Raw genomic sequence first — 25,887 nt, forward strand, 5'->3', positions numbered from 1 at the left:
GTATTTATTTTATTCTAAGGTGTTACAGTATATATTTTGTACTTATTTAATATAGAGTACAGTGTTTGTCAATTTATTTATTGTATTGCTTTTTCATTGCGGAATAAACTCTCCACAAACCCCACTATCAATATTTTATTTTCCTACTAGAAAATTGTTGTTAAACACAGAATCTATCATGAATTGCTAAGACTCTGAAAAGGGGTAGGATTAAATATGCATTTCTTCTTCCGACTCCTTTTTGGACCTGTTGAACTGTGCAAGTGTAAACATGAAGTTCTTATTGTAGCTCAGTTAAATATGTTTTAAGTAAACTAAACCATATCATATGAAAAGTATCAATATCTATTGATGTTTAGGTGTAGTTTTAAATGATCAGTCATGCGCATTTGCAATGTCAGGGAATGCACTTTGGCATGGTCCACTCTAGCCAATAAAATAAACATCACCAGAATAGTGCATTTTATGAAACACTCTAACATACCAGAGTACAAAACAGCATTGTAAAACTTTCACAAAACCCACACACGGATGTAAACTGAAGGTAACAGGTTTTCCGTGTTTGTTGTACTTCTAACTGAATTTCATGCACCAAAAAACAAAGCCAGTCTGTATTTTAAAACCAGGCATGTCTCTCCTTCATATTTGCAAGTTAAAGATCTGAAATATCCTGAACTTTGAACTTCTGAAGCCGGCTGCACTGCCTGAAGCAGTATCCGGTTTTTCCTAGTTAGCTGCCAATCTAGTCTGCATGGTCACGCCTAAAATTTCTACGCCCGGGTGTAGAAAATGTTTCTATTGTTGCGATATAATACTGTGTATCACAAATCGTGTTTAGCATTGCCTGTGCTAAATAGTGCTATTTTAAACAGTATACTGTTTGACGAAGTTACTGTTTGACTTCGTTACTTTATTACTGATGATCTTGTTTGACAGAAATATATCAAAACAGTATTAAGATCATGCCAAAATCCCCATTGCCAATTTTGTTTTAAATAAACAGTCTAATAAAATTCAAATATATTCTTGTTTCCTTGTCCCTTCGCATGTGATGAAATCTCATTATAAAGCATGCTCAGCAAAAGAAGTGCACACAATAGAGAACACAATGATTAAAACTTGTGAAACATGTACTGTTTACAAATGGAACGCTACTAACATAACACATAATATCAGGACAATTCGGGTCAAACGGTCATGGTTAATATGAGCTACAGTTCTGGTTAAAAGAATGTGGAGCTATTGTATGTTTACGTGTTGTCAAGCTCAGCGATCAAAAGGTGGCCCTCTGCTGGATGTTAGAGTGTAGGACATAAATTCAATGACTGGGGTCTTAATCTTAGATTTATGTACTGCATTGTTTTTTTAGGCTAAAAAAATACATTACATGTCCTTGTGTGTTCCTTCAGTATACATTTCTTTACAGACGGTCCATTTCCGTGTGATGTAGTGTACATAACCATTAAAAATACATTTGAATGAAATGTTCCTTTCCCCATACTTTTTATGCGCCCACGTGCTTCAGAATTAGCAAGCATCTAGTTACTGTCCTCAAACGAAGTGGCACATAATTATTGATGTTGTATGTCAAAAGTAATTGATTCAGACTTCATTTTGTTAATTACTGCTTGTACAGGACGATAAAGATGTGATAAAAAAAGCTTTGACATACAGTACTTTATCGTGGGCAATGATGCCTTTTTGCTTCATGACCTCTAAATATATTTCTGTGACCTCTCCATTTTGTGAATGTGGTTTGATGCTCAAATTCCCAGGCAATGTATTATGAATATAGACCAAAACACTGTATGCACTGCAGTTCTGGTTAGTTTAATCTATTTGACATACGTTTACTGTACGTATTTATTAGATTTGCATATATAGGCTATGTACTGTACGTGTTAGTGAGACTGCCTCCAGGGGGCTGACGTTAGTTGAAGCGTTTACATTTATTGACCACTTGATGTCGCTGTAAATTATTGCCCTTACTGGCAACGTAAACGCAGGGACGTCGCACTCTCTGATTGGCTGTTACTGGTCGGGGTCAAACGGTGTTGCGCATCCTCAGTCGGCCTTTTCGGACTAGCGTCTAAAATCTGTCAGATCAGCGGACCGTCCTCACCGTTAATACCTTACCTTATTTTACGACACTAATTCACTTTACTTAGCGTCGGATACTTCCATTTACTTTTGGAATCGTTTTTACTTGTTTTTCGACGCTCGTAGCTGAAGGAAACTGTAAAGAATGACGAGCAGCTCTAAGCGGAAAGAAGAAAGTCATCTAGTGAATGGGGGTGTAAAACAGTCCACATGGAGCAAAGCGTTCAACAGTAATGCAGTTTGGGAGGAAAAGGTCAGTCAGCAGCACTCTTGATATACAATACGTCGTGTTTTGTTCTCAACACTTGACTTGATATCCATTGTTCATAGCACGCGCTTGCAGTCATGTTAACCATTTATCTTATTTAGTTTTATTGACAGTGTCCAGTCAGCCTGTCGGTTGCAGAGTAATATTTGCATGACAAATATTAATTTTATGTTGTGCAGCTTTTCAAAGCCAAAGAGGTTATGTTTAATGATTATGCCAAGGCAAAACTGAAGAAACTACAGTATGTGCATTCTTAATCAGTGTTCTGATGACTCCAACTTAAGTGTGAATCTCAGTTTTCCAAAGGTCAACTCCAACCGGATGTTGTACGCAACACAGATACCAACCATTGTTACATCTCAAAATCAAAGTGTAATGTCCAATGAGGTACAAAAATGATTAGTAATAAATTGCTCTTAAACCCTGGTGCCAGTGACGATACAATTTTATTTGAAATATGATACCATGTATTTATTAATTGCACTGCATAAGAGTATTATTAACGAACCATTGTTCCAATGTGTACTGCTGCAGTGATTTAAATTAAAAATGTGGCTTTACATTTAATTTTTTGTCTTTGCAGGATGAGTTTTTAGATGTCATTTACTGGCTACGGCAAATCATTGCAGTGATCCTTGGTGTAATTTGGGGTGTCGCCCCACTGAAAGGATTTCTGGGAATAGCCATGTAAGTAAGCATTGTTCTCCAGCTTTGCCGACCAAACGTGTGTTACTTACTCAAACATGGCTCCTCATACTTTCCATGTTTTATCAGTTTGTTCTGACAGGGAAATGTACTCATCCTGTGTTTGCGTCATTAGATTCTGCATCATCAATGCTGGCGTACTGTATGTATACTTCAGCAGCTTTCAGCAGATCGATGAGGAGGAGTATGGTGGAACGTGGGAGCTCACCAAAGAAGGCTTCATGACATCTTTTGCTCTTTTTCTGGTGGGAGGATTTTTTATTATGGGTGTATAGACCCTCTGAAAAACATCTTAGTATTGAAATTTGGTGCTATGTTGAAATTGGGGATTTTTTTAAATAGAAAAAAATTACCCAAATGATCTAGTTTTTTTATATAATCTGCCTGATTTGACATGGAAATCAGGGAATCTAATGCTTAACTGAACTTGACTCTCATAAAATTATTGTCTGTCATTGTTTGTCCTTCCCAGGTGGTGTGGATAATCTTTTACACAGCCCTACATTTTGACTGAAAGGATTCCACAGGACACTTTATACGAACATTTGTGTCAGTGGTCAAGGTGCACGAAATCCATGGCTTGAAGGGTGCTGACATGCCCACATACAGTCTGACTCCTCCTCAGTGTGCACTGCATCATGGGAATAGTTGTTTGAGGATGGACACAATTAAATCAATTGTTATTGGTGGGTTCCGTTTTTAAAGGAGCCCCAACTTTCCATTTGTCTTTCTCGTTTCCTCACGAAGGTGTCATCATGTCTGACAAATGACTAAACAACACAAGTTAACCGAGATTGGTTGTTTCTATGGTTTCAGTGTGTTGATGAGAAATGGGATAAGTATGCATTCATTTTTTCCACAACTTGCTACAGAGTTTTATCTGCTTGATCTGAACTCAAGAGCTTGTTCCTCAACTTCCAAGGTTAGTGCAACACAGCAAAAAATTTGCTATTTATTTCTTTTTAGCATAAAACACAACAATCATGAATAATCATTAAGCATTAATAACAATCCATGAATATTTGTCAATTGTCTGTCTATATGAATATAGCACAATTATCAATTGGGCAGTGGCACCGTCAGATCTGTCATCAGCTACTGTGTCTTTTTTTAAATGTGGATGCATTTTTTTCCATTATCATTGAAGTGCATGACAAACTCTAAACCCATTGTCAGTGTATGTTAAATGTGGTTCACAGTCTGTGTCCGCCAACATGGAGGAAACACTGTTCACAGATGTAAGCTAAACTTGGCCTGTTCCAATATGTAATTGTCATTTATTAATGACTAGTTAGCTGGGTAGATTTGTTTCATCACATGTAGCTTCCTGATCAGTGTCTTACCTCTAATTTGAAATTAACTTAAGGTATTCTGTAATTTCTGTATTATGAACATGTCAACAACATTGATATATTCGTAGTGTGTACCTCTGTTATGTCTTGCCTGATGTAACATACTGCTCAGTATTTTATAGTCGAGGACTTTTGTTCTCAATTCTTGCAAGGTTGTACTGATACTATTAGCCTGGTGTTCGAAAGGATTGTATTTTCTGATCAAATCTTTTGAGAATCATTAAACATGGCCTTCATTTGGCCTCCATTTTCAAAGGGATTGTGTCTGTTTAATAAAGTTTTAGTTCTTGAGGGGAAATGAAAAGCATTTAATGTTAACGTTTCATACCTAAACTATATTGTTTAGAATGATTTGAAATATTTACGTCCCAATTTTTTTCTCATTAAAAAAATCTTTGTTCCTGGGTGGCAATTAAAGGCAGCAAGTGGACAATGTAAACATACAGTAATTGTAAGCAAAAGACAAGGAAACAGCACAGAATTCAGCCGGTAATTTTATGTAAAAATAAGGCCATTGTTCAAAATGCAAAACTACAGAATCCAGGAATGTAATGCAAGAATACTAGAAATTTTGTATAGTGGGGACCCCGATAATGGGTACAAATGGTCAAATTCAGGTTAGCCCGAGGTAGGTATATTACAGGTGCAAGTTGTGTAAATGGGCAGTTAAGAGTGCATTCGTGCATAGATGTTTTCAGTTCAGCAGCAGTTTTGGGCACAAAGGTGGCCTTCCTCTTTAGTACAGTGATGACCAGTTATTTACCTTTAAGAACACATTAATAGTGTTCAGGCTATGATATGCTCTGATGCAGTAACAATGTACTCCTCAATTATAATTTTCTGGGAATTTGTGAGGGAGTTGCATTTGCAGGAACATTCTAATTAAACATGATATTGTTATCTAAGAGTAAGTATTGTAAACAGAGTATGATTACTGTTGCAAATGATTGCAACTAAAGTTATAGTACAACATACCTTGCATTAAACAAAGTGATTTGAAATGTACTATAATAATAATACAAAGCATTACGTATTTGAATAAACCTCTGAGACAATTCGAATACACCCAAGTTAAATCTAAACACAATGTCATTTTAGCAAATGAAGTTGTTAAAACGCATCATTCGTAAAACTCATGAGCCAGACTGGAGCATGTGACGTCATCAACACGCGTATAAACACTGGGACGTAAATCCAAGATGGCGGGTTCCCGTTCCACGATGAAATTTTGGAAGCCGGGTAAGTGAGTCTAGATAAGTGTAAAAGCCATACAATTACTAATGTGTTGTTCCAAATTCATAACATTACCAACAGCTAAACGCAGCCGTCATCGTTTGTATGTTTTTTGACCAATTTGGAATCTGCGCGATATCTGCAGCCAGTTCAGCTCAGCGCTGCGGGATGTTACCTTTCAAAATAAAACACGGGGCGCACAGTACAGCAGGAACTAACTAACGACTACCTAACGGCGAATCGCATTGCACGTCTTGAGACCATCAGCTGTGTGCCGTTCAGGGTCCGATGCACCGGGGATCTCCGAGGAGCGTGAACTCAACACGGAGACCATCGGCTCCACCGCCGTCTTCAACCAGTACATTGCACTCTCCATAGAGAAGCAGAGACAGAAGCTCCCTGTTTTCAAGGTGTCCGCAACCATTTCCAAGATGCCTCATTGTTACATCGAGGTGAAGTAACACTATCTCACGGGGCCAAATTGTTGTCTATCCAGCACAGAAACAACATCCTGTACTTGGTGGAAAACTTTCAGACCGTCATCATTGTTGGAGAAACCGGATGTGGGAAGACGACACAGATACCTCAGGTTTGTACAACATTTGGTAAAGTAGCCAAAAAGATGTCATTTCATCTTCACTCTTCAGTGGAATCGAATATGTACTTTGCTGCTATACAGTGATGCACATAATGTGACTTAACCTTAATATGACCTCCTATGCTGCTTTAGCTCATTTTGTGTTGTGTCAGCTCATCAGTCCGCTCTTCTCACTTTGGAGCTATCTTTCTGTCATTATCAGTACCTGCTGGAGGCCGGCTGGGCAGCAGAGGGGAGGGTGATTGGAGTGACACAGCCTCGACGCGTGGCTGCTATCTCTGTAAGAGCTCTACAGATGTCCTACAACAGCTTTTTCTTTGCCAGAGTCCTTTCTCTCAAGCAAAATCAGTTGAACACTTTAGGGATGTGGCCATGTCAAGCACTTCTCCTCCTCTGTCTCGGTGCCAGGTGGCCAGCCGTGTTGCAGAGGAAAGAGGTGCTCGGTTAGGACATGAGGTGGGCTACACGATCAGATTTGATGACTGCTCTGACCCTCAAGCCACCAGGATCAAGGTATTCCTAAACATATAGTAACCTTCTTTACGTAGAGAATACTATTTCACCGTAGCTGTGTGCTATAGTTCCTTACAGATGGAATGCTGGTGCGGGAGATGATGGCTGATCCCCTTCTTAAAAAATACAGGTACAGCACAAGAGCCCTTAAATTGCAAAGATGGACTCTATTAGGTTAGACAAGATAAGACATGCCTTTATTAGTAGAGTACAAGAGCATAGAAAGTGCAAAATCAAGGTAATACAAATCAAGAAGTTATATACACTTATACTGTATTATGTTAGTTTATATACATTTATATGTTTGCGAATGCCGGTATAATGTTCTTTGCTTTTCTCAGTGTGTTGATGCTTGATGAGGCACATGAGAGAACCCTGTACACTGACATAGCCATTGGTCTGCTAAAGAAGGTAACACAAGTTCACACCTTTGGCTGTTGAATTTTCATGAGCCTGGAAAATAACATTTTTCCTCCGTCAGATCCAGAAGAAACGTCGAGACCTGCGGCTGATTGTGGCCTCTGCCACTCTGGATGCCAAGGTAACTGCATCATTAAGATGAAGAGATAGGCTGTCATGGTAAAAAAGATAAGTCAATGTCAGGCCGGAACACCTCGTACTGACAAATGTGATACAGTGATGAAAGAAAGACATAATCAGGACAAGACTCTGTGCCCAGTGTTCAACATCAGCGGAAATGTCATATCGGACATCTACTTTCTCTTTTTGAAAGTTTACACATTTAGTCAAATCCTAACATGTTACATTGGTTTTATTTTTAACGAGGCACATTTGGTAACTTAATTTTCAAAATGGACCTTGCATGCCCAGTAGAACCACATGATTTCTTTCAACCGATGAAAGACATGTTAATAATAACAATTAAAATTCAAGTTACATTTTGTAGTTCAAGAATTAAAATCTCCTATTAGTTCATGTGAATGTGTGTAATTCCTCCCTGTATAATGTTATAAAAAACAGCATACATCAGTCGGTTGTGAAATTTCTTGGAACCAATTCAGTTCCTGTTCTCTGAAGAAATTCCACGAGTTCTTCAACCTGAATGAGTCTGGAGATCCTAATAAGGACACGTGTGGAATTTTAACAGTGGAGGGACGCACCTTCCCAGTGGATATTTTCTACACTGTCAGGTACTTAAAAATACATTGTTTATTTTGTGACTCAACCTAACCCCTGTGCACTCTGGTCGGCCCTCAGTCCTGTACCTGACTATGTCAAGGCCACAGTGGAGACGGTGATGAAAATACATGAGACAGAAGATAATGGGGATGTGCTGGTCTTCCTTACCGGACAGGTATGAGGCTATATTTTTAATTCCTGTTATTACATTTGCTTGACAGGCATACATTTGAAGGCCTCATAGACTTTCTCAGCGTGTGATCATTCTCTTTGGAATTTATCTTTTTTATTATCATGCCTTGAAAATGTCTCCCTAGGATGAAGTGGAGAAGGTGGTGTCGCTCCTGAAGGACCAAGCTAAGTCTATGTCACGACAAGGCATGAAGAAACACCTGAGAATTTTGCCAATGTATTCTGGTTTACCTTACGCTGAGCAGATGAAGGTCTTTGAGCGGGTGCCTGCTACAGTTCGCAAAGTAAATATGCTGATGCATGTTTGTTGCCAATGTCAGTGGATGTGTAGTTGATTAATTAGCAGGATTAGCAAACATGTTAAACATTGCTCTTAGAGTTGGATTCTGAACTGATGATGTTATACTGTAGATAGAGGTTTGGAGTTGTCTGATATTTGTTAAAGTCGGCTGAGTGCCAAATTTACAGGCAGCAAGTTATGTAATGCTGGAACTTAGTAGCAGAAATGTAACTCGGGTGTATAGGTGACGATTTATTCGAAAATAAAGGCTTAGCCGGGTTTTATGCTTTAGCGATAATGGCATTCATCCTCAGTATGCGAAATGCCTCTTTTTCTGTTATGCCAGGCCTTGTTATATTGCATTTTTGTATATTATTGGTGGTTTTTATAATTGCAACATAATGTTATTAGTATTAAGAGGTGGATTAAGTTGTCTAAGTCCCCACTGAAGGCGTAGGTAGCAACTGCTTGGCCTGCCAACTGCTTGGCCTGCCACTGTGATAACTAATACATGGACGGACAAAGAAATCCAAAGCTCAAATGTTCTTTTTGTGTGTGAAGTGTGAAGTATGCTTTAGTAAGTCTGGTCATCCACAGTATTGATATTTTTAAATAGTAATATATATATTTTAGAACGTCCTCCACATACACGTATTTTATTCAATCTTTTTACAAAATATTTAATTAAACATTAAATCCTTCTTTCGGCCAAAATCTAGATGAGACTGAGCCAACACTACCTCTGCTGGATGCAGCCAGGTAGTGCAATGCATTTTGCCTCAGGTTTCATCAAGATGCGATTAAACAGCAGTCTTTTCCACAGAATTGATAATCAAATAATTGACATATTGAATATTATGCCCTCCTCTATTTGTGTCATTATAATTACCTTTGTTGGAGTGAATGTGACACATTGCCAACACTGGTCCTAAAATGTTATCTTCTTGCAGGTGGTGGTGGCCACCAACATAGCTGAGACATCCATTACCATCAATGGCATTGTTTTTGTCATCGACTGTGCTTTCGTCAAGCTACGTGCATATAACCCCAGTACTGCCATTGAATCACTGGTGGTGACACCCATCTCCAAGGCTTCTGCCAGCCAGAGAGCTGGGAGAGCGGGCCGGAACCGACCAGGGAAATGCTTTAGACTCTATACAGGTATGTGTGCGGCTTAACAGGTACAACATTTCCTTTTGTGAGTGTGATCATGCAGTGTTAACAATTTTTCTTTATCAGAGGAGGACTTTGAGAAGCTGCCTCTCTCTACTGTTCCAGAAATGCAGCGCACTAATTTGGCCCCAGTCATCTTGCAGCTCAAAGCTTTAGGCATTGACAACGTCCTGCGATTCAGCTTCCTTTCGGTGAGTCACTCACTTTGCGTTCACAGGGAGAGAGATTGCGCTTGACCAAGAAGAGTCATGTAAGAGTAATGCAGGGCTGCAACTAACGTTTATTTTCATAGTCAGTTAATCTGAAGCTTATTTTGATGACATGAGGAATCGGTTAGGCCCTAGTGTCCATATGCGACAAACTCAGGCCCGCGGGCCAAATCTGGCCAACTCTGCCATTTAATCTGGCCCGTGGAACTGTTTGGAAAGTAGCATTGAGATGGCCCACATCGCGGACCTCAACAAAGTGCTTACAACAATCTGTGTAATCAAGCAATTCTTCTGGTAACAAACACTCCTCTGGCGTTACAACATTGAAAGTGGCCACAGTATTATATGGAGAATGAACTGCACAGCCATCCTTACTAATTCAGACCAAAAGTAACAATAATTTAACTGTACACGACTAAAAACAACACCACTTTAACTATTATATCCTGTCCGTACATTTTTAATTACAGAAAAGCATGCTGGGAAACACGTAATCCGCCCATTCCACAGCTGCAAATTCTTCCGGGTTACACGTCTAGCAGATTGTGATGTTTTAGTGTTGATATACAATTCTGTAGCTTTTGTCCGGACGTTGAGAGGATGATGAGAAGGTGGTCGATCAACAATCACTTTATTGAAACGAACAACCATAGTTATAAATCCCCCTACCTTTTCCACGCTCATCCAATCAGCAGTCAGGATACATTCATGGCCTCAGAGACGGATTGGAAAATAGAAATTGCACTACCAAATTTAGTTCGGTCCTACGAAATAAAGTCGGCCTTGAGTTTTGGCCTCCTGTGCGCTTCAATTTTGACCAAATCAATATGATCCAAACACAAACGGCTAGTGCTTTGGTCCGCAACGTATCAGAAAAGTGGCACAAATGTTGATCACTGTTTTCCAAAGTCAAAGCTGATGTGTGTGTGTGAATCATTTTGGCTAAAATATAAAGATAATAGGTCTCCTTTCATGGATGACTAAGGAAATTAAAAGTATTCACATGTGAGAGGCTGAAACCGCAGGATATTTACAGTTTTAAATAAAAAAAAAAAGAATAATTGAATACCAAAATAGTTGTCGATGATATGGATAATTGATTCATCATCAATTAATTGTTGCAGCTCGAGAGTAACGCAAGTGAAACTGTCAAATAATGCAACAAGGTCGTCCTTTTTCAAATTTCAGTAAGTTCTTGAAATGTTTGTTGGCATTTTAATGTTGAGCTTTTAATTTTTTTTTAAAGAATAATACCATTGTGCAAATGTTGCCACTTGCTGTGCTTTGACGTAATTTGTTGAGCATGTCTGAAACAAAAATATCACACCACACCATACGATACCATATCATGCATTTTAATGTGATGAAGTAAAATATTGATTACGGGTGATTCCAACATATTGATTCCAGCACTTAACAACTATAATGAATTTGTAATTCATCATAGTTGTAAGGTGCTGGAAAAGTTTGAAGATGTATCTTGAAAATGCTTACATTTGAGATTTTTACAACAAATATTTTACAGAAAGTGAGGAACTTATCTGTTCTTTTTCCACTTCACAGCCTCCTCCAGCTCAGACCATGGTTCAGGCCCTAGAACTTCTTTATGCTCTGGGAGGTAAGAAACGCAAACATTACATTAGGAGATCCACCTCCAGAAGGTCACGTTTCAAGTACATTGTTCTTTTATTAAAGAAACACAACAATGTAATTTCTGTGTTTACATGGTCGCGTCTACAATTTCTCATCAGCTCTCTGTAGTATTGCGTACGGAGGAGCCATTGCATGAATTAAATGACATGTCTTTATTTTGACTTTGAGAAGTAATTTGGAATCTTATATTGCTTTCTATTATGAAAGTGCGAAATGTCACTGTAGAGGAGCAATTGCAGTACAGTTGGCTACGCTGTGTGCTTTATCTATGCATGCATATTGATTATCAGCCCAATCCATCCACCCACGCACGCTGCGAATGTCCACATGTGCATCCCAAATTTAAGTATGGAGGAGCGATCACATCATAGCCTGCTACACTGTGCTTGTATGCGTATGTGCGCGTTCGTTTCTCCCTCTACCAAAGCTGTAAACGTAGGAGAATCACCGATAAAGTGTTAAAGTGAACTGGCAGTTATGTGGTGATAAGAATAAAGAGATATCTGCGCTCCTTTTAATTGGCTGACTATGCATCCATTTGCAGGCCTGGATAATTATGGACGCTTGACCGATCCTATGGGCATTCGGATGGCAGAGTTCCCTCTGAGCCCCATGTTTGCCAAGATGCTGCTAGAGTCAGGAAACTTTGGCTGCTCCAAAGAGATTGTCACCATTGCTGCAATGATGCAGATTCAGAATATATTTGTTGTGCCACCCAATCAGAAGAAAGTTGCTGTAAGTGAAATACGATGACATATTTGTTATAAACTGACAAAGCAATTTTAGGCAATTAAACCATTTCTGTCACGTCAACCTGCAGGCCCGTCAGCACAGGAAATTTGCTGTTGCTGAGGGCGACCACCTCACCATGCTGAATGTATATGAAGCTTACCTTAAGGTACAGTGAGTGTACATTTTTGTGTCTATTGCTGACAGGTCAGGACGCTGGAGTGGTTTAATCTCTTTCTTTTTTTAATCTTCAGCACCAGAAGAGCTCCCAGTGGTGTCAGCAGCATTATCTCAATTACAAAGGTCTGCAGCGAGCCGTGACAGTACGAGAGCAGCTGCGGCGTCTCATGACCAAGTTCAAGGTGGTGTGGACTTCCAGTGAAGGTACTTCATGTTAATTGGATCCACTGTTTTGCATATTTATTTAGCGCAGCTCACCTTGAATCCTAATATTTCATGCTAAAAATTTACGAGCTAGTAGTCCTCATCACCAGTTCTTCTTGTGCAGGTGATCCTGATGTGATTTTGAGGTGCATTGTGTCTGGATTTTTTTCCAATGCAGCGCGCATTCACCACTCTGGTTCATACAGGTAGATTTGATCTTGACTGGATTTCTGACTGTCCACCACCTGCCTGCTGTCTCAGTAACTAATGATAGGTATTATTTTCTCTGCCAGAACTTTACGAGACGATCGTGAACTTCACATTCACCCCACCTCTGTACTATATGGAGAAAAACCCCCAAAATGGTTAGAACATTTTCTCTGATAGTTGATACCAGGCATGGGCAAACGGGCCATACATGGGTCGTTAAGCTTTTAAAAAATATTTCATTAAACCTCTGTTGCTGGTGACAGGATGCCATGCTATTTTTAAAATACCATAAGTCTGAACCATGTGCGTTATAAAATAATTTGGTTTAAATATTAAAACGATTTCTGAAACTCCAAGGTTCTCCGCTTTCCAGTGATAAACATGTCATTATGGTAATTCAAGGGTCTGTGTCACAGCAGCTCTGAGAAGACGAGGCTTTTATACTGTAAAATGAAAGATTACTATACAGCCATCTCAATAAATTAGAATACCTTGAAAAGTTGAAAAGTTTATTTCAGTTGTTCAATTCAAAAAGTGAAACTATTCTATAGATTCACCACACATACAGTAGTGTGGAAGAAAATGTACCTCTTCATTTCTAAAAAATTTTGATGATTATAGCTCGGGGTTCAATATTTTTTTTTCAAGCCAATACTGATTCCGATACCAATAACGTCCTGCATCTCGAGCAATACCGATAAGTGATAATTCAACTGTAGTTTGTGCACACCTGGAGGTAAGAACAACTCATACAAAGTTGGACTTGACAAACAATACCTGTAGATTTGTTAACCAGGTATCATGACATCACTACTAATAACAATGGTAAAGGGCTGGTCACCCAGCGACATCATTTCCATTATGAAATCACAGATCACTTTGGCTTCGGGTTGTCTCTGGCAAACTGTTTGCACTTTTCAAACGCCGTGGCAATAGGAACAAGCACCGGGCGTCATAGCAGTGCTGGCGTTTGAGGTGGCTGATAAGGTTTGATGTGTTGAAGCTCAATGTTTTGTTTTTTTTCCCCCCTCATCGTGGAATGCTTGTAGAGAATTTGAATCATTTGACCAAATGCCAATATCTGAAACAGTCAACAAGTCCCACACGATCAACGGCATGTTTGTTTACAAGTGAGCTCAGGGGAAGTTCCAACAGGCCGTTTATAACATGTCACAGAAAAGGACTGCTTGATTTGCTCAGCCTAACCCACCTACGGCACAGTACGGGTAATCTCGCCTCATTGGAGCGTTTTTGTCTTTTTTTTTTTTTTTTTAAATCAACCTCATTGGAGTGTTTTTATCTGTTATGGGAGATTTTTTTTATGTTATTGGATTTATCGGTGTTTAGCTTGCCTTCTAATTATACCTTACATCTAATATCCATCCATTTTCTTTGCCGCTTATCCTCACTAGGGTCGTGGGGGTATGCTGGAGCCTAACTTACAGCTAATAAAAACCCCATATCTCAAAAAAATGAAAAATTGTCAAGTTCAATATTATAAACTAATAGTTCATGCAAATCAGCAAACAAACTGCAAAACGTTTCTGAGCCTTTCATTGGTCTCTTAGTTTGAATTGAACTCCTGAAATCAAATAACAACATTGTAATTTATTGAGATGCAACTGTGGATTTGCCCAGTTAGTCAAAAAGTTTGCCCATCCCTGGTTCATGCACATAAAGTTTTATAGTTTTTGTGTTGTTATGGCAAGACTCCTCTCTCCAGGGTTGTCTTCAACGAAGTGGTGCAGACGAGCAAGTACTTCATGCGAGATGTGACTGCTGTGGAGTCATCTTGGCTGGTGGAACTGGCGCCTCACTTTTACAAGCAGGCTAAAGTAAGTCACGCTTTCTGCTTTCTGTATACACTGTATACAAAAACTGTATACACTGAGATTTTTTTTTTTCATTTCAATTTGTATTTTTTTGTGTGTGCAGCACACAGTATTTACAATCACATTTTAGCATACATATTTTGGGTGTTTACTTAATATCTCAACATGGGTCAAAACGGTGACAGATGTATTGTATACGTTTTTTTTTTTTAGTCAATAGGGTGATTAAGCTATAGTATAGTTAGACTCGAACCTTGGAATTCTGGGGTGAGATAATGATTCGTGTTTAGTGGTCTGGCTCATAGCCGGGTGGTTCAAAGTTTGAATCTTGGCCCGGATGTTTTTTTACTTAGCACTTGCAGGGTTTCCCCTAGGATTTTTTTGAAGCTGTGGTGGTGGGCTGCATGAGAGGGCAGACTGCTGCTGCTGTGTCGTGCTGTTGCTGTGTCCACAAGTTTTTTTTTTTTTTTTTTATTATGAAAAATAATTTTTAAATGACCTATTTATTTATTCACTTATTTATTTAAAATTATTCAACAACCAACAGAATATGAACCGAGAACATTACAAAAATGATAATTTAATGGCAAAGTTGCTGAGAGCACTTAAATTGAGTGTCTAAAATTTGGAGCCTCCTTTTGTTACCTGACTTATTTAGTCCTTAGAACTATGTCACTAGTGCAAAAGTACACAATTTCTTTTACTATTTGACAGAAACTTAAATTTAATTTGATGCCTGTTTTAGAGTAATGCGAATACACGGGAAATTCATTGTTCAATAATATATATTTTTTTGTTCAAAATAACACAATTAACAAAATAAAATAACAATTTAAATATTTTTGTTATATAAATCTGTCGTATATAAACAGTATAAATTCAGGGTCCAGGGTTATGATAGCACAGGTGTATCCAACTTGCAGCACTATTAAAGCTACTTTGACAAAAAGAAAGGAGAGCTGAGCTATTTGTGTGTTATGTGACTGCCAACATTTAAATTGGACTTTATTTACAAAGCGCATCTCCACTCAGTATGCTCATTTGTCATTAAATACAGGCCGCACGGTGGCCTAGTGGTTAGCATGTTGGCCACACAGTCAGGAGGTCAGGAAGATCTGGTTGTTTTGAAGTAAAAAAAATATATATACTGTATATACATATATTTTTTTGTTATTTTGTTGTGGCACTACTCCACGATCAATTACATGTAACGGAAACCCTGACTTGTGTAGGTTTACTCCAGGTACTCCTATTTCCTCCCACACTCCGTAAGCATGCATGTTACCTGTCTGGTCTGGCCCAGTGCATGCTCGGTGCTTGAATTACAGTCCACCACATCTTGAGTCGAGAGTGCTAGGCATTGATCTAAAAGCCCAAGCTGTCAAGTCGATATCCAGCATGACGCTTAAGGTGTCAGGAAGGTTTTCTAACGCACAGCTGCACCAGCTGGCATCCGTTACATTGTTAGATAAATTGGAGAGACTAAATTGTCCTTTAGTGTGAATGTGAGTGCAAATGGTTGCTGCATGTGTTCTGTGATAAGCGCTGTTTACACTTTGTATGCATTTTGCCTCCACATTGTTCTACAATTCGCCGTGGCAATGCTTGTCATCTAGATGCACACCTGACAAGGATGAAGACTAGTTCACGCACCGTTTGCATACTGTGTATGCACTTTGCACGCAATTCATGACCAAAAAGAGTGTGCATTGGCACGAAATGCCACTCTCCCGCACAACTTATTTACACCTAAGTCAAGTATTGTTAACAACTACTGTACGACATCATGCGCAGCACATGACTTACATTGTCCCTGCATGGGTATGCATTGTCACCATCACTTCTTGCATCCGTGAAGCAGTCGTGGCATTATTTGGTCCCACGTGACACCACGATACAGTAGGCATCACCCCTAGCACCCAGAAGTGGTGCCAATTACAGGCGTATGTCCAACCTCACCCTCCTGTGCATGGTCCTTGAGAAGATGGTTGCCTCGAAGTTTCAGAAACATCTCAAACAAAACAACCTGTTTGAGGAGCTCCAGTCAGGCTTTCGCTCAGCCCACAGCAGGGAAACAGCTCTGCTCAGGGTGATAAATGACTTACCGATGGCATCTGACGCAGGATCACCAGTCCTGATTATCCTTGTCGACCCAACAGCAGCCTTCGACACAGTGGACCATATATCCTTCTGGACTGCTTCCACAACACCGTCGGACTGTCATGAACTGCCTTGCAGTGGTTCCAGTCCTACCTGTCTGGCAGGATGGATTGTGTTCTGCTGTGTAGGTGTAAGTCCAGGCTGCTCCCTGTCACATGTAATGTTCCGCAAGGGTCAGTCCTTGAGTCCTTGGCCCTATACTGTTCATTATCGACATGCTACCCCTCGGCCACGTCATCAGCACACATGGGTTGTTCTTCCTACGCTGATGACACAATACATAAAAACTGCACCAAACCCGTCTGTAGCACTGACTCATCTCATGCCTTTGGAGAGATAAAGGCTTGGATGAACAGCAGCTTCCTCCAGCTAAACAGCAACAAAACCGAGGCACTTGTTGGCACCCCTCACCAGATCGGCTCCTCTCCAATATCACAGTTCACCTTCAACGGCCAAGTCATGACCGTCTCCTCCTCAGTCACCAACCTTGGAGTTCGGTTCGACCCACAGCTGTCCTTCTAAAAATCATAAAAAACATATACAGGTATATACCTCGGGGTCTTGTTCACGAGTGAGGGAAGGATGGAACACGAGCGGTGGTCAAGAGAGAGCTGAGCCGAAAGGCAAAGCTCTCAATTTACCGGTCGATGTACATTCCTTCCCTCACCTATGGTCATGATCTTTGGGTCGTGACCGAAAGGACAAGATCGCGGGTACAAGCGGCCAAAATTAGTTTTTGGATGAGGTAGCTTGGGCATCTGGTCGGGATGGCTCCCTGGGGAGGTGTTCAGGGCACGTTCGACCGCTAGGAGGCCTCGGAAGACCTAGGACACTTTGGAGAGACTATGTCTCTCAACTGGCCTGGGAACTCCTCGGGATCTGCCGGGAGGAGCTGGACGAAGTGGCCGGGGAGAGGGAGGTCTGGGCTTCGTGCTTAGGCTGCTGCCCCTGCGACCCAACCTTGGATAAGCGGTAGATGGATGGATAGATGGATAAAACATCTGTGCGAGAGCTCATTTTACCATCTACGTAACATCTCCAGACTCCGTCCCCTTATAACCCTCCCAAATGAAGAGAACATGTCCATGCCTTTGTCTCCTCCAGACTGGACTATTGTTACAACTATTGTTACTATTGTTACTGGGACGCTCGACAAGGACATCCAAACATCACAGTACATGCAAAACAGTGGCGCCAGAATCATAATGAAAATCAGGAAATATCAACACAGCACCACAACCCTAAAATCACTGCATTGGCTCCCAGTTTCATCCCTGATTTAATACAAAATCCTCCTGCTCACCCATAAATGCATCACCGGTTAGGCACCAACTTACCTACAAGAACTACTCGCTCCCTAAACATCTGGTATTGATCACCTCAGATCAATAAGCGCATGCTCCTCCAGGTCCCCCCACCAGGCTCCGTACCATGGGGGACCAAGCCTTCTTAGAAGCTGCAACGCGGCTCTGGAGCAGCCTACCTGTACAGCTACGAAAAATGTAGAGTCTGGACTCTTTTAAAGCTCATCTCAAGACCTTGCTTTTTAAAAATGTTGACAGCTGATGTTGCTTTCTTACATTTTTTAAAATTTGAAGTATTTTTAAGTAAGTCTTTGTTTTTTGTTTACTGTAGCACTTCGAGATTCCACTGTAATGAAAAGTACACTACAAGTAAAATCTCTTTAGTTCAGTAAAATCTATTTAAGATGTTGAACTCCAGAGAAGAAGCTCTCATTGCAGAAAAGAAAGGTAAAAGTCTATATTTTCTCACAGCTGCAGATAAAGAATGCAGAAAGAGCAGCAAGAAGGCATAAACTAGAAAAAAGAAGGCTCAGGGAGAGGGAATTGCTGCCTCGAAGGCATCGCTTTGGGCATTATGATCAGTTATTAACAGAAATTCACAAGGAAGATCCAAGAGCCTAAAGAAGTTACTTGAAAACTTCCCCCCTGACTTGCTCCAAGAGGTGCCGGAAAAGTTAACCCATTCATGTGAATGACACGCGTTGTTTGCACATGGGTTGCGGTGCATCCATGTTGCATTCACGACTCATTCACGACTCGTCAGATTTAACTGTGTCCTGTCTCTTCTCTTTCAGCATGGTTCACTTGGCAGCAAGCGATCCCGTGTCCTCTAAATCTGTTTGTCAAGTGAGGAAGACTCCCTCTCTGTGCCATTATGTAGATAAAGATGTAATATTTATTAATCACGTCCACATGCACACCTGTGACCACGCTTGACATCACTTGCTTTTTGATAGTGATCTACTTGTACTTTGTTAGATCTGCTGATGAATGTGAGAAGTGTGGCGCTATGTGCTTTGTTTGTACTTGTACATAGTCAGAGAAGGCTCTGGTCCAGGAATGGTTGCAGTCATACCTGGTTCTAGGCTTGGTTATTTTTTTAAAAGCTCTATCCTTTTGCTGGATGATACATTCTGGAAAATAATGGCACATGAGACTTTTTCCTATTAATTTGCCCCCTCATAACCTAGGTGCCTTTAGCAATGTAACTGTTAACTTGATCTTTTTTTTAATTTTATTTCTTAAATTGGGCTCATGAGGACACTGTGAAAAGACTTCCATACCTTTTTAGAGAAGTCCGACCTTACGTCCAGATTGTGTAGCCTTCTTACCAATCCTTGCCAATTTACTTTCATCCGATCATGTCTCATTTCATTTGCCAAGGGACTGTGAATAATACACAAGTGTTGCACATGGAAAGCTGTGATAACCAAATTAGTGCTGCTTGTCAAAACAATGATGTTAAAGTGCACTCAGATGTAGCCTAAAGCCTCAAAAGAACTAGCATTTAGCTATCCCTTGCATTTTTGTCATTTTAAATGTGTTACAGAGCTGTACCTTTTGGTGCCCTATTACATCTAGCATATGAATACAATAGTTCCTCAATAACGTGATCTCCATCACTTGTGGCTACTCAAAATGTTTCTCCGTTTTCATTAGTATTAGCAAGCAGTATCTTACAGTTTTTTTATTCTATTACTAGAATTGCTGTTGAGGCAGGATATTCAGAACTTTAGGCAGACTTGCATGATTTGTAGTAAAACTACTGTACTGTAGATTCTTTAAATCTAATCAGTGCACAGAAGCACAACATACAGATGCTGGGCAAATCCACTCTTGCATGTGTAATGATGTAATTATTACATCCATAACTATCACCTGTCATTTCTTCCTCTCAACACCAAATAAATGCTCAACATCATGCAAAGATCAACTTGGTTTGTGTGCTTTGTAACGAAGTGTACTGGGTGGCCACTTGATGTCGCTGTTGCACCACACTACCGACGCAATCTGAAACGCATGAAGAATAAAGGCATTTGCAAGTGTTTGCGTAAATTACTTTTGATAACAGCTTAAAATTATTTATAAATACGGAAAAAATAACGTCTGTTATTGTTTGTCAGAAAAAAACGGACAATTGGTCAGTGTGTTCCTGCAATGTCCACCAGAGGTGAGACGAGGCTCGGCAAGTCAATTTTATTTGGCGTTTTCCAGTGCAGTTGGATAAAACGCTCTCCTCAAACTCCATCTCAATCTTGGAACAATATGAAGAGTGCTTTTTTAAATGTAATTTTTGCTCCTGCTGTTCATTTCATCAGTCTAAAATTATAATATGGGCAAACTGATTTAATCAGTGTTAAGTATTTGCAATCATGGCATTTGTGCTTCTGTGTCATGTTACAGATTGTCCACTGAAGGAAACACGTGCAAATACTGAAGGAATTTAAGCTTGATGAAACGTACAATGTTTTATTTTAATTTGTTGGTGAGTTATGCATGTAAAAACACCATAAAGGCTTGATCATGCAGAGGCAGCTCATGACTTCTCATCAACCAAACACTAAAGCAAGGACTATCACTTAAACCTTTTCATTGTCACAAAGAATGAAATTTGATTATTGGCTCTCGGTTATTTGGTTTTCTCTCCCAAAATATTCTTTAATTAAACCGTTTATATAATTCTTGGTGTTCAAGTTTAGGGCTGCAACTAACGCTTGTTAGAGACTATACTGGTTCCTCTTCCTCAGACAGTGGGTGGTGGTCCAGAATCTCTTCAAAGCCATTCAGAAGTTGTTCTCCATGGCTTCCCCGAACTCCTTCAACGTCTGAGTTTTAGCCTTGGCGATCGCCAGAGCTGCAATCCGCTTGGCCTGCTGATACCGGTCAGCTGCCTCTGGAGTCACATCGGCCAAAAAGGCCCGATAGGACACCTTCCTCAGGTTGGTGGCATTCCTCACCAATGATGTCCATCAATCGGTTATGGGATTACCGCCACAACAGGTAACACCATACGGCAACAGCTCCAATCAGCTGCCTCGACAATGGAGACACGGAAAATGGCCCACTCATACTAAATGTCCGCTGCCTCCCTTGGAATGTGGTCATATCTCTCCCAGAGGTGGGAGTTGAAACTCCTTTTGATGGGGGACTCTGCCAGATGTTTCCAGCAGACCCTCACAATACGTTTGAGACTGCCAGGTCTGACTGGCATCCTCCCCCACCATCGGAGCCAACCCATGACCAGGTGGTGATTGGTTGACAGCTCCGCCTCTCTCTTCACCCGAGTGTCCAAAACATGCGGCACAACTGAAAAGTTGATCAATGAACCAAGTACCACTTGGGTTGAAATCAGGAGAGCCGTTCCTCCCAATCACGCCTCTCCAGGTCTCACTGTGGTGGCCAACATGAGCATCAACGTCCCCAAGCAGAACAAGGGAATCCCCTCCAGTGCTCCCTATAGACACTCCAAAAATGTTTGGAATTCTGAACTGCTTTTTGCCGCATAAGCGCAAACAACAGTCAGGACCCGTCCCCCCACTGGAAGGCGGAAAGAAACTACCCTCTTGTTCATCAGGTTAAACTGATGAATTGCCACCCCTGTCTGTTGCCTTTCACTGCTGGCAACACCAGAGTGGAATATAGTCCAGCCTCTTTCGAGAGGACTAGTTCCAGAGCCCTTGCCGTGCGTTGAGGTGAATCCAACTATATGTAGCCAGAACTTTTCCACCTCGCGCATCAGCTCAGGCTCCTTCCACACGAGAGAGGTGACATTCCACGTACCAAGAGTTAGCTTTTGCAGCCGAGGATCGGACACAAAAGTCCCCCGCTTTGGGCTGCCATCCAACTCACTCTGCACCCGACCCCTTCGGCCCCTCCTATGAGTCAATTGCTCTCACTCATTTAAAAAATGTCTCTATATGAAGTTAAGCTTGATATTTTCTTGTCCTGTAGTTTCATTTTTGTAGTAGAGTGTTTCACAGGTGAGTTTGTTTTGTCTTTTCTGTTTCAGGGGTGCTTAGCCAGGTGACAGTTAACAGGAAAGCGAAAAAATACTACATTTGTGTTATTTTTTTTCCTGCTTCCCTCAGTTGCTCAATAATGTTGTGTAATCACATGCATGTTTGATGGCACCCGGAGGTAACATTGATTAATGGCATGAGTGTGACTCCGACGAGGCAGCAGCATTATCCCGCTTGCGTGTGGCTGTATTTCAGGTTGTCCAAAAAAATCATTGACACGTTTCCATCCCCATCAGCGAATGTTTAACTGTTTAAATGGCTTGATGGAAAAGCAAGTCATGTGTGCATTGTAATTACCCCCTGTTCAAAGTTTGTACATGTTTTGTAAGAAAACATCGGGGTTAATATTTCTCAGCACAGTTTGAAGCACTCACTACCAGATTTTGAGCGTTTGTGTAAAGGCTCCTATTTGATCTGAGATACCCAAAACTCACATCGCTTACAGTGTCTCACAAGACTGAGCACACCCCAGAAATTTCAGAAACCACTTTTCATTGTAGAAATAAAACTTGGTTATAACTTAGAACAGTCAGTGTACAGCTTGGAAAGCCATATAGATACAGTATAGTGTCCTCTGAAAATTACTCAACACGCATCCATTATTGTCTAAATAGATGGCAACACAAGTGAGTATAACTCACAGTGAACAACTCCAAAGTATACATTTTCCGTGTGAGCACCCTTTACTACATTTACGTTATGAACGCAATATTTTTGTATTTCCCACATAAACCAGACTATAAATACAAAATATTCCAAAAATGTTTGAGACATGTGAACAAACACCGTTTTCAGAGTGCCAATTCGTAATAAAAGTCATTTTCCGGTTATAGAAAACCCGATTCAGACCCTTGGCATATGCCTGTATTACTAGGTCGCATGAACACGTACAGTAAAACGAAAAATGCACTCCGGAATATTATGCTGTTATTGCGCATGCTCACTGCTCAGATGGCAAATAATTGTGGGATTTGTTTGGGTCTGGCATGGCGTCGAATTAAGGCGTCCAGGTTTACATTTCTGGGGTGAGGAAGAAACAAATGTAATGATAGATATCCTTAATGCAGTGGTTCTTAATTATTTTCTGTCATGCTTCCCCTAGGGGAAAGAATTTTTTTCACGCCTCCGTGAATTGAAATACTATTAGAGATCACGGAGCCTAGGATGCCACAACAGAAAAATAAATGTTTTACTCTGCTACGGACACCAAATTGATTAGCCACAACATGATACTCGCCGCAACTTGCACTTTGTATAGCACCGTGGCAACACGCAAAACATGCAAAACCGCCAACACAAAAACATGTACCATACATGCATGCAATCTGATTTATTTTTCCCCAAATTCCGTTTTTTGCATTTAAATATTTTAGAGTTCCGTTTTCTACCTTTTACACTTATTTCACCACCATAGAGTGTGTGCTTTTTATGTAAGTGAATTAAATATCAATTAATTACATGCAAAAATCCTTAAATTTAATTATGCAATACATCGTTGACAATTTTTCCCAGTATTTCAGAAATGGATGTGGCTTCGCTGACTTTTAGAATGTGATGTCAGCCTACGCACACAAAACTTCAACAAACTGTAATGCCAGTGCTTGTGGTTAAGGAAGACAAGGTCGTTGTTAACAAGCGGTAAAACACAACACGGTGTAAACACACTCATACAGCCTGAGTCGCACACACACAGCCGCACTCGCATGCTCTGCTAAACTGAAGTACCCTAGCCACACACTCACACGCAGTGATGAGTAAAAGATTATTATTTTTCGCCCACTTAGCTGGTGTTTCAGGTGGTCGCTTCGACATGTTGTTTAGTTCAGGAGGGAGCGGGTTAGTGTTTGTGAGGAGATGTTGCCATGAATGAGCAGTCCGCTGGGGTACTATTTCCCCACATATATGTTCCTTCTCAATTTCTGCAGGATGTTGTATTTAACAGTAGATTCTTTTTTCTGCGATTCTGTTAACTCGGAAATCAAAGGGCCCATGTCAGCATGTTGTCTTTGGGATTGAGCTTTTTGGTGGAAAAAAACCCAATATTTTTGTTATGTTTTGGTGTCATGACATTATTACCACTGCAACTGGCTGGCGACCAGTCCAGGGAGGGTGTACCCCGCCTCTCGACCAAAGTCAGCTTGGATAGGCTCCAGCATACCCCCACGACCCTAGTGGGGACAAGCGGCATAGAAAATAGATGGATGGATGGATGGATGGACGGACATTATTAGCAATAATATTCAGAATATGTGGGGTACACCCTGGATGGGTCGCCAGTCAATCACAGGCTGATAAGCATGTAAACAGGAATATTGTTGTTGTGGATCTAAAGACATGTGGTCTTAAACAGAATGTGAACCTTAACTTGAATATTGTGTGCATGTATATATAGCAATTGTTATTTAGCGCTGCCTTCATCCTCTTGGGCATGGAATACACCAGAGCTGCACAGGTTGTTACTGGAATCCTCTTCCACTTCTCCATGATGACAGGGAGCTGGTGGATGTTAGACACCTTGCGCTCCTCCACCTTGACTATGCTACTGGTGCTCAGTTGAGTTGGAATTCATGTTTACCCTAATGAACCGCAGCTCCCCAGTGCCGACCGCTCATGCAGCACCAGACTATGACACCACCACCATGCTTGACTGTAGACAAGACAGTTATTTTTGGTACTCACTAGCTTGCCAGCTATTTAGAATAATGAGGCATTTTCAGTGGCTAGTAAATCTATACTGCTATACAAGCTTTACATTGACTATTCTAAAGTATAACCGAGTTTTGAGATAAAAATGGTATATATATATATATATATATATATATATAAATCAAAGCTTTGAGGTAGGTTTTGTATTTGGGGGATGCAATCAGCAGCATGGGACTCGCACAGGCCTCCCCGGGTGACAAATTGGAAGTGTCTCGGTCTAGTTTATAGCCCTGATCAGGTCAAACGAAAAATATTGGAGGTCTGTGTGAGGAGACAGGCCCGCCTGGTGCAGATAAATGGACTGATCATTTCTTATTGAGAAACAATTCCTAAAAGGTAGTTTACTGTGTGACTGGGGAAGCGGCGAGCTGAGAGCAGAACACGCACCCACTGCTCCCTCCCTGACCCTTCCTCCACTGCCGGAATTAAATGGATAGAGAGAACGCGTGTTTCTGATGGCACTCCTCTGCCAGAGAGACACTCCATTTGTTATGAAGTAGAGCTTCTGATGAAGTGTAGGGAGCTCCTCTTTCTTTTTTCTCCCGTTTTTTCATCCTTCCTTTCTCAGGCACTACAAGGCCGGCCTTCAGTCTGCTTCATGTGAAATGGATGGAAGGAGCCGATTGAATTTTACACTCCCCTGGTCATGATTAATGTGTTTGGTGTGGAGCGTCTTGGCAGTTATGCTCCATGACCACTAGCTGGTGCTCAAAGCCCTCCGTGTCTGCGTTGTGAGAACTGTGCTGAGGGGTGAGTGGGTCGAGGGGTGTTCTCTCCTACCCCACAACCCTTAGCACTTCTCTCCCCCAGTCTTAATAGAAAATATCTGCTCTTGCCCACTCACTCGTTATTACTTCACGGTCAGTTTCTCAGTACGAGCTATATCCAGTGCTACTTGTCAGGGTGGGCTGTAAATGTCAGTTTTTTCACTTAGCCCATTGTTAAAGGGTGAGAGGCTTAATAAAAAATGCCAGGTCATGTTAGCCAATTTCTTAACGTTCCCACATGGAGTTACTTTTTTACAATTAGTTCTTCTATCATCCATGCAAACATCCATCCATTTTCTATGCTGCTTGTCCTCACTAGGGTCGCGGGGGTATGCTGGAGCCTATCCCAGCTGGTTTAGA

At 40.8% G+C, this 25,887-nt stretch overlaps 2 protein-coding genes across 2 annotated transcripts; both read left to right on the forward strand.

Annotated features, from left to right (window-relative positions):
- Positions 1-2,079: 2,079 nt before the first annotated feature.
- rab5if (RAB5 interacting factor) lies at positions 2,080-4,650 on the forward strand. The gene is made up of 4 exons (XM_054780567.1): positions 2,080-2,353; positions 2,952-3,055; positions 3,189-3,318; positions 3,546-4,650. The coding sequence occupies exons 1-4, from the start codon at positions 2,246-2,248 to the stop codon at positions 3,585-3,587; spliced, it is 384 nt and encodes a 127-aa protein (XP_054636542.1). The 5' UTR covers positions 2,080-2,245; the 3' UTR covers positions 3,588-4,650.
- Positions 4,651-5,607: 957 nt separating this feature from the next.
- dhx35 (DEAH-box helicase 35) lies at positions 5,608-19,953 on the forward strand. The gene is made up of 21 exons (XM_054780554.1): positions 5,608-5,664; positions 5,941-6,068; positions 6,155-6,247; positions 6,459-6,536; positions 6,665-6,769; positions 6,838-6,899; positions 7,111-7,180; positions 7,251-7,310; positions 7,808-7,920; positions 7,988-8,084; positions 8,227-8,385; positions 9,332-9,542; positions 9,621-9,745; positions 11,327-11,381; positions 11,961-12,151; positions 12,237-12,314; positions 12,400-12,529; positions 12,654-12,735; positions 12,823-12,894; positions 14,463-14,574; positions 18,830-19,953. The coding sequence occupies exons 1-21, from the start codon at positions 5,625-5,627 to the stop codon at positions 18,866-18,868; spliced, it is 2,100 nt and encodes a 699-aa protein (XP_054636529.1). The 5' UTR covers positions 5,608-5,624; the 3' UTR covers positions 18,869-19,953.
- The last annotated feature ends 5,934 nt before the right edge of the window (positions 19,954-25,887 follow it).

Source organism: Dunckerocampus dactyliophorus, chromosome 1 (genome assembly GCF_027744805.1).
Source record: "Dunckerocampus dactyliophorus isolate RoL2022-P2 chromosome 1, RoL_Ddac_1.1, whole genome shotgun sequence".
NCBI classification, from domain to species: Eukaryota; Metazoa; Chordata; class Actinopteri; order Syngnathiformes; family Syngnathidae; genus Dunckerocampus; species Dunckerocampus dactyliophorus.

Bases quoted from the DNA above. Each gene is read 5' to 3' on its own strand.
- dhx35 (XM_054780554.1), top strand. From the start codon at position 5,625: ATGGCGGGTTCCCGTTCCACGATGAAATTTTGGAAGCCGG. The intron at 7,181-7,250 runs GTAACACAAGTT...TTCCTCCGTCAG, and splicing joins CCATTGGTCTGCTAAAGAAG to ATCCAGAAGAAACGTCGAGA. The intron at 9,746-11,326 runs GTGAGTCACTCA...TCCACTTCACAG, and splicing joins TGCGATTCAGCTTCCTTTCG to CCTCCTCCAGCTCAGACCAT.
- rab5if (XM_054780567.1), top strand. From the start codon at position 2,246: ATGACGAGCAGCTCTAAGCGGAAAGAAGAAAGTCATCTAGTGAATGGG. The intron at 2,354-2,951 runs GTCAGTCAGCAG...TTGTCTTTGCAG, and splicing joins ATGCAGTTTGGGAGGAAAAG to GATGAGTTTTTAGATGTCAT. The intron at 3,056-3,188 runs GTAAGTAAGCAT...TTGCGTCATTAG, and splicing joins GGATTTCTGGGAATAGCCAT to ATTCTGCATCATCAATGCTG.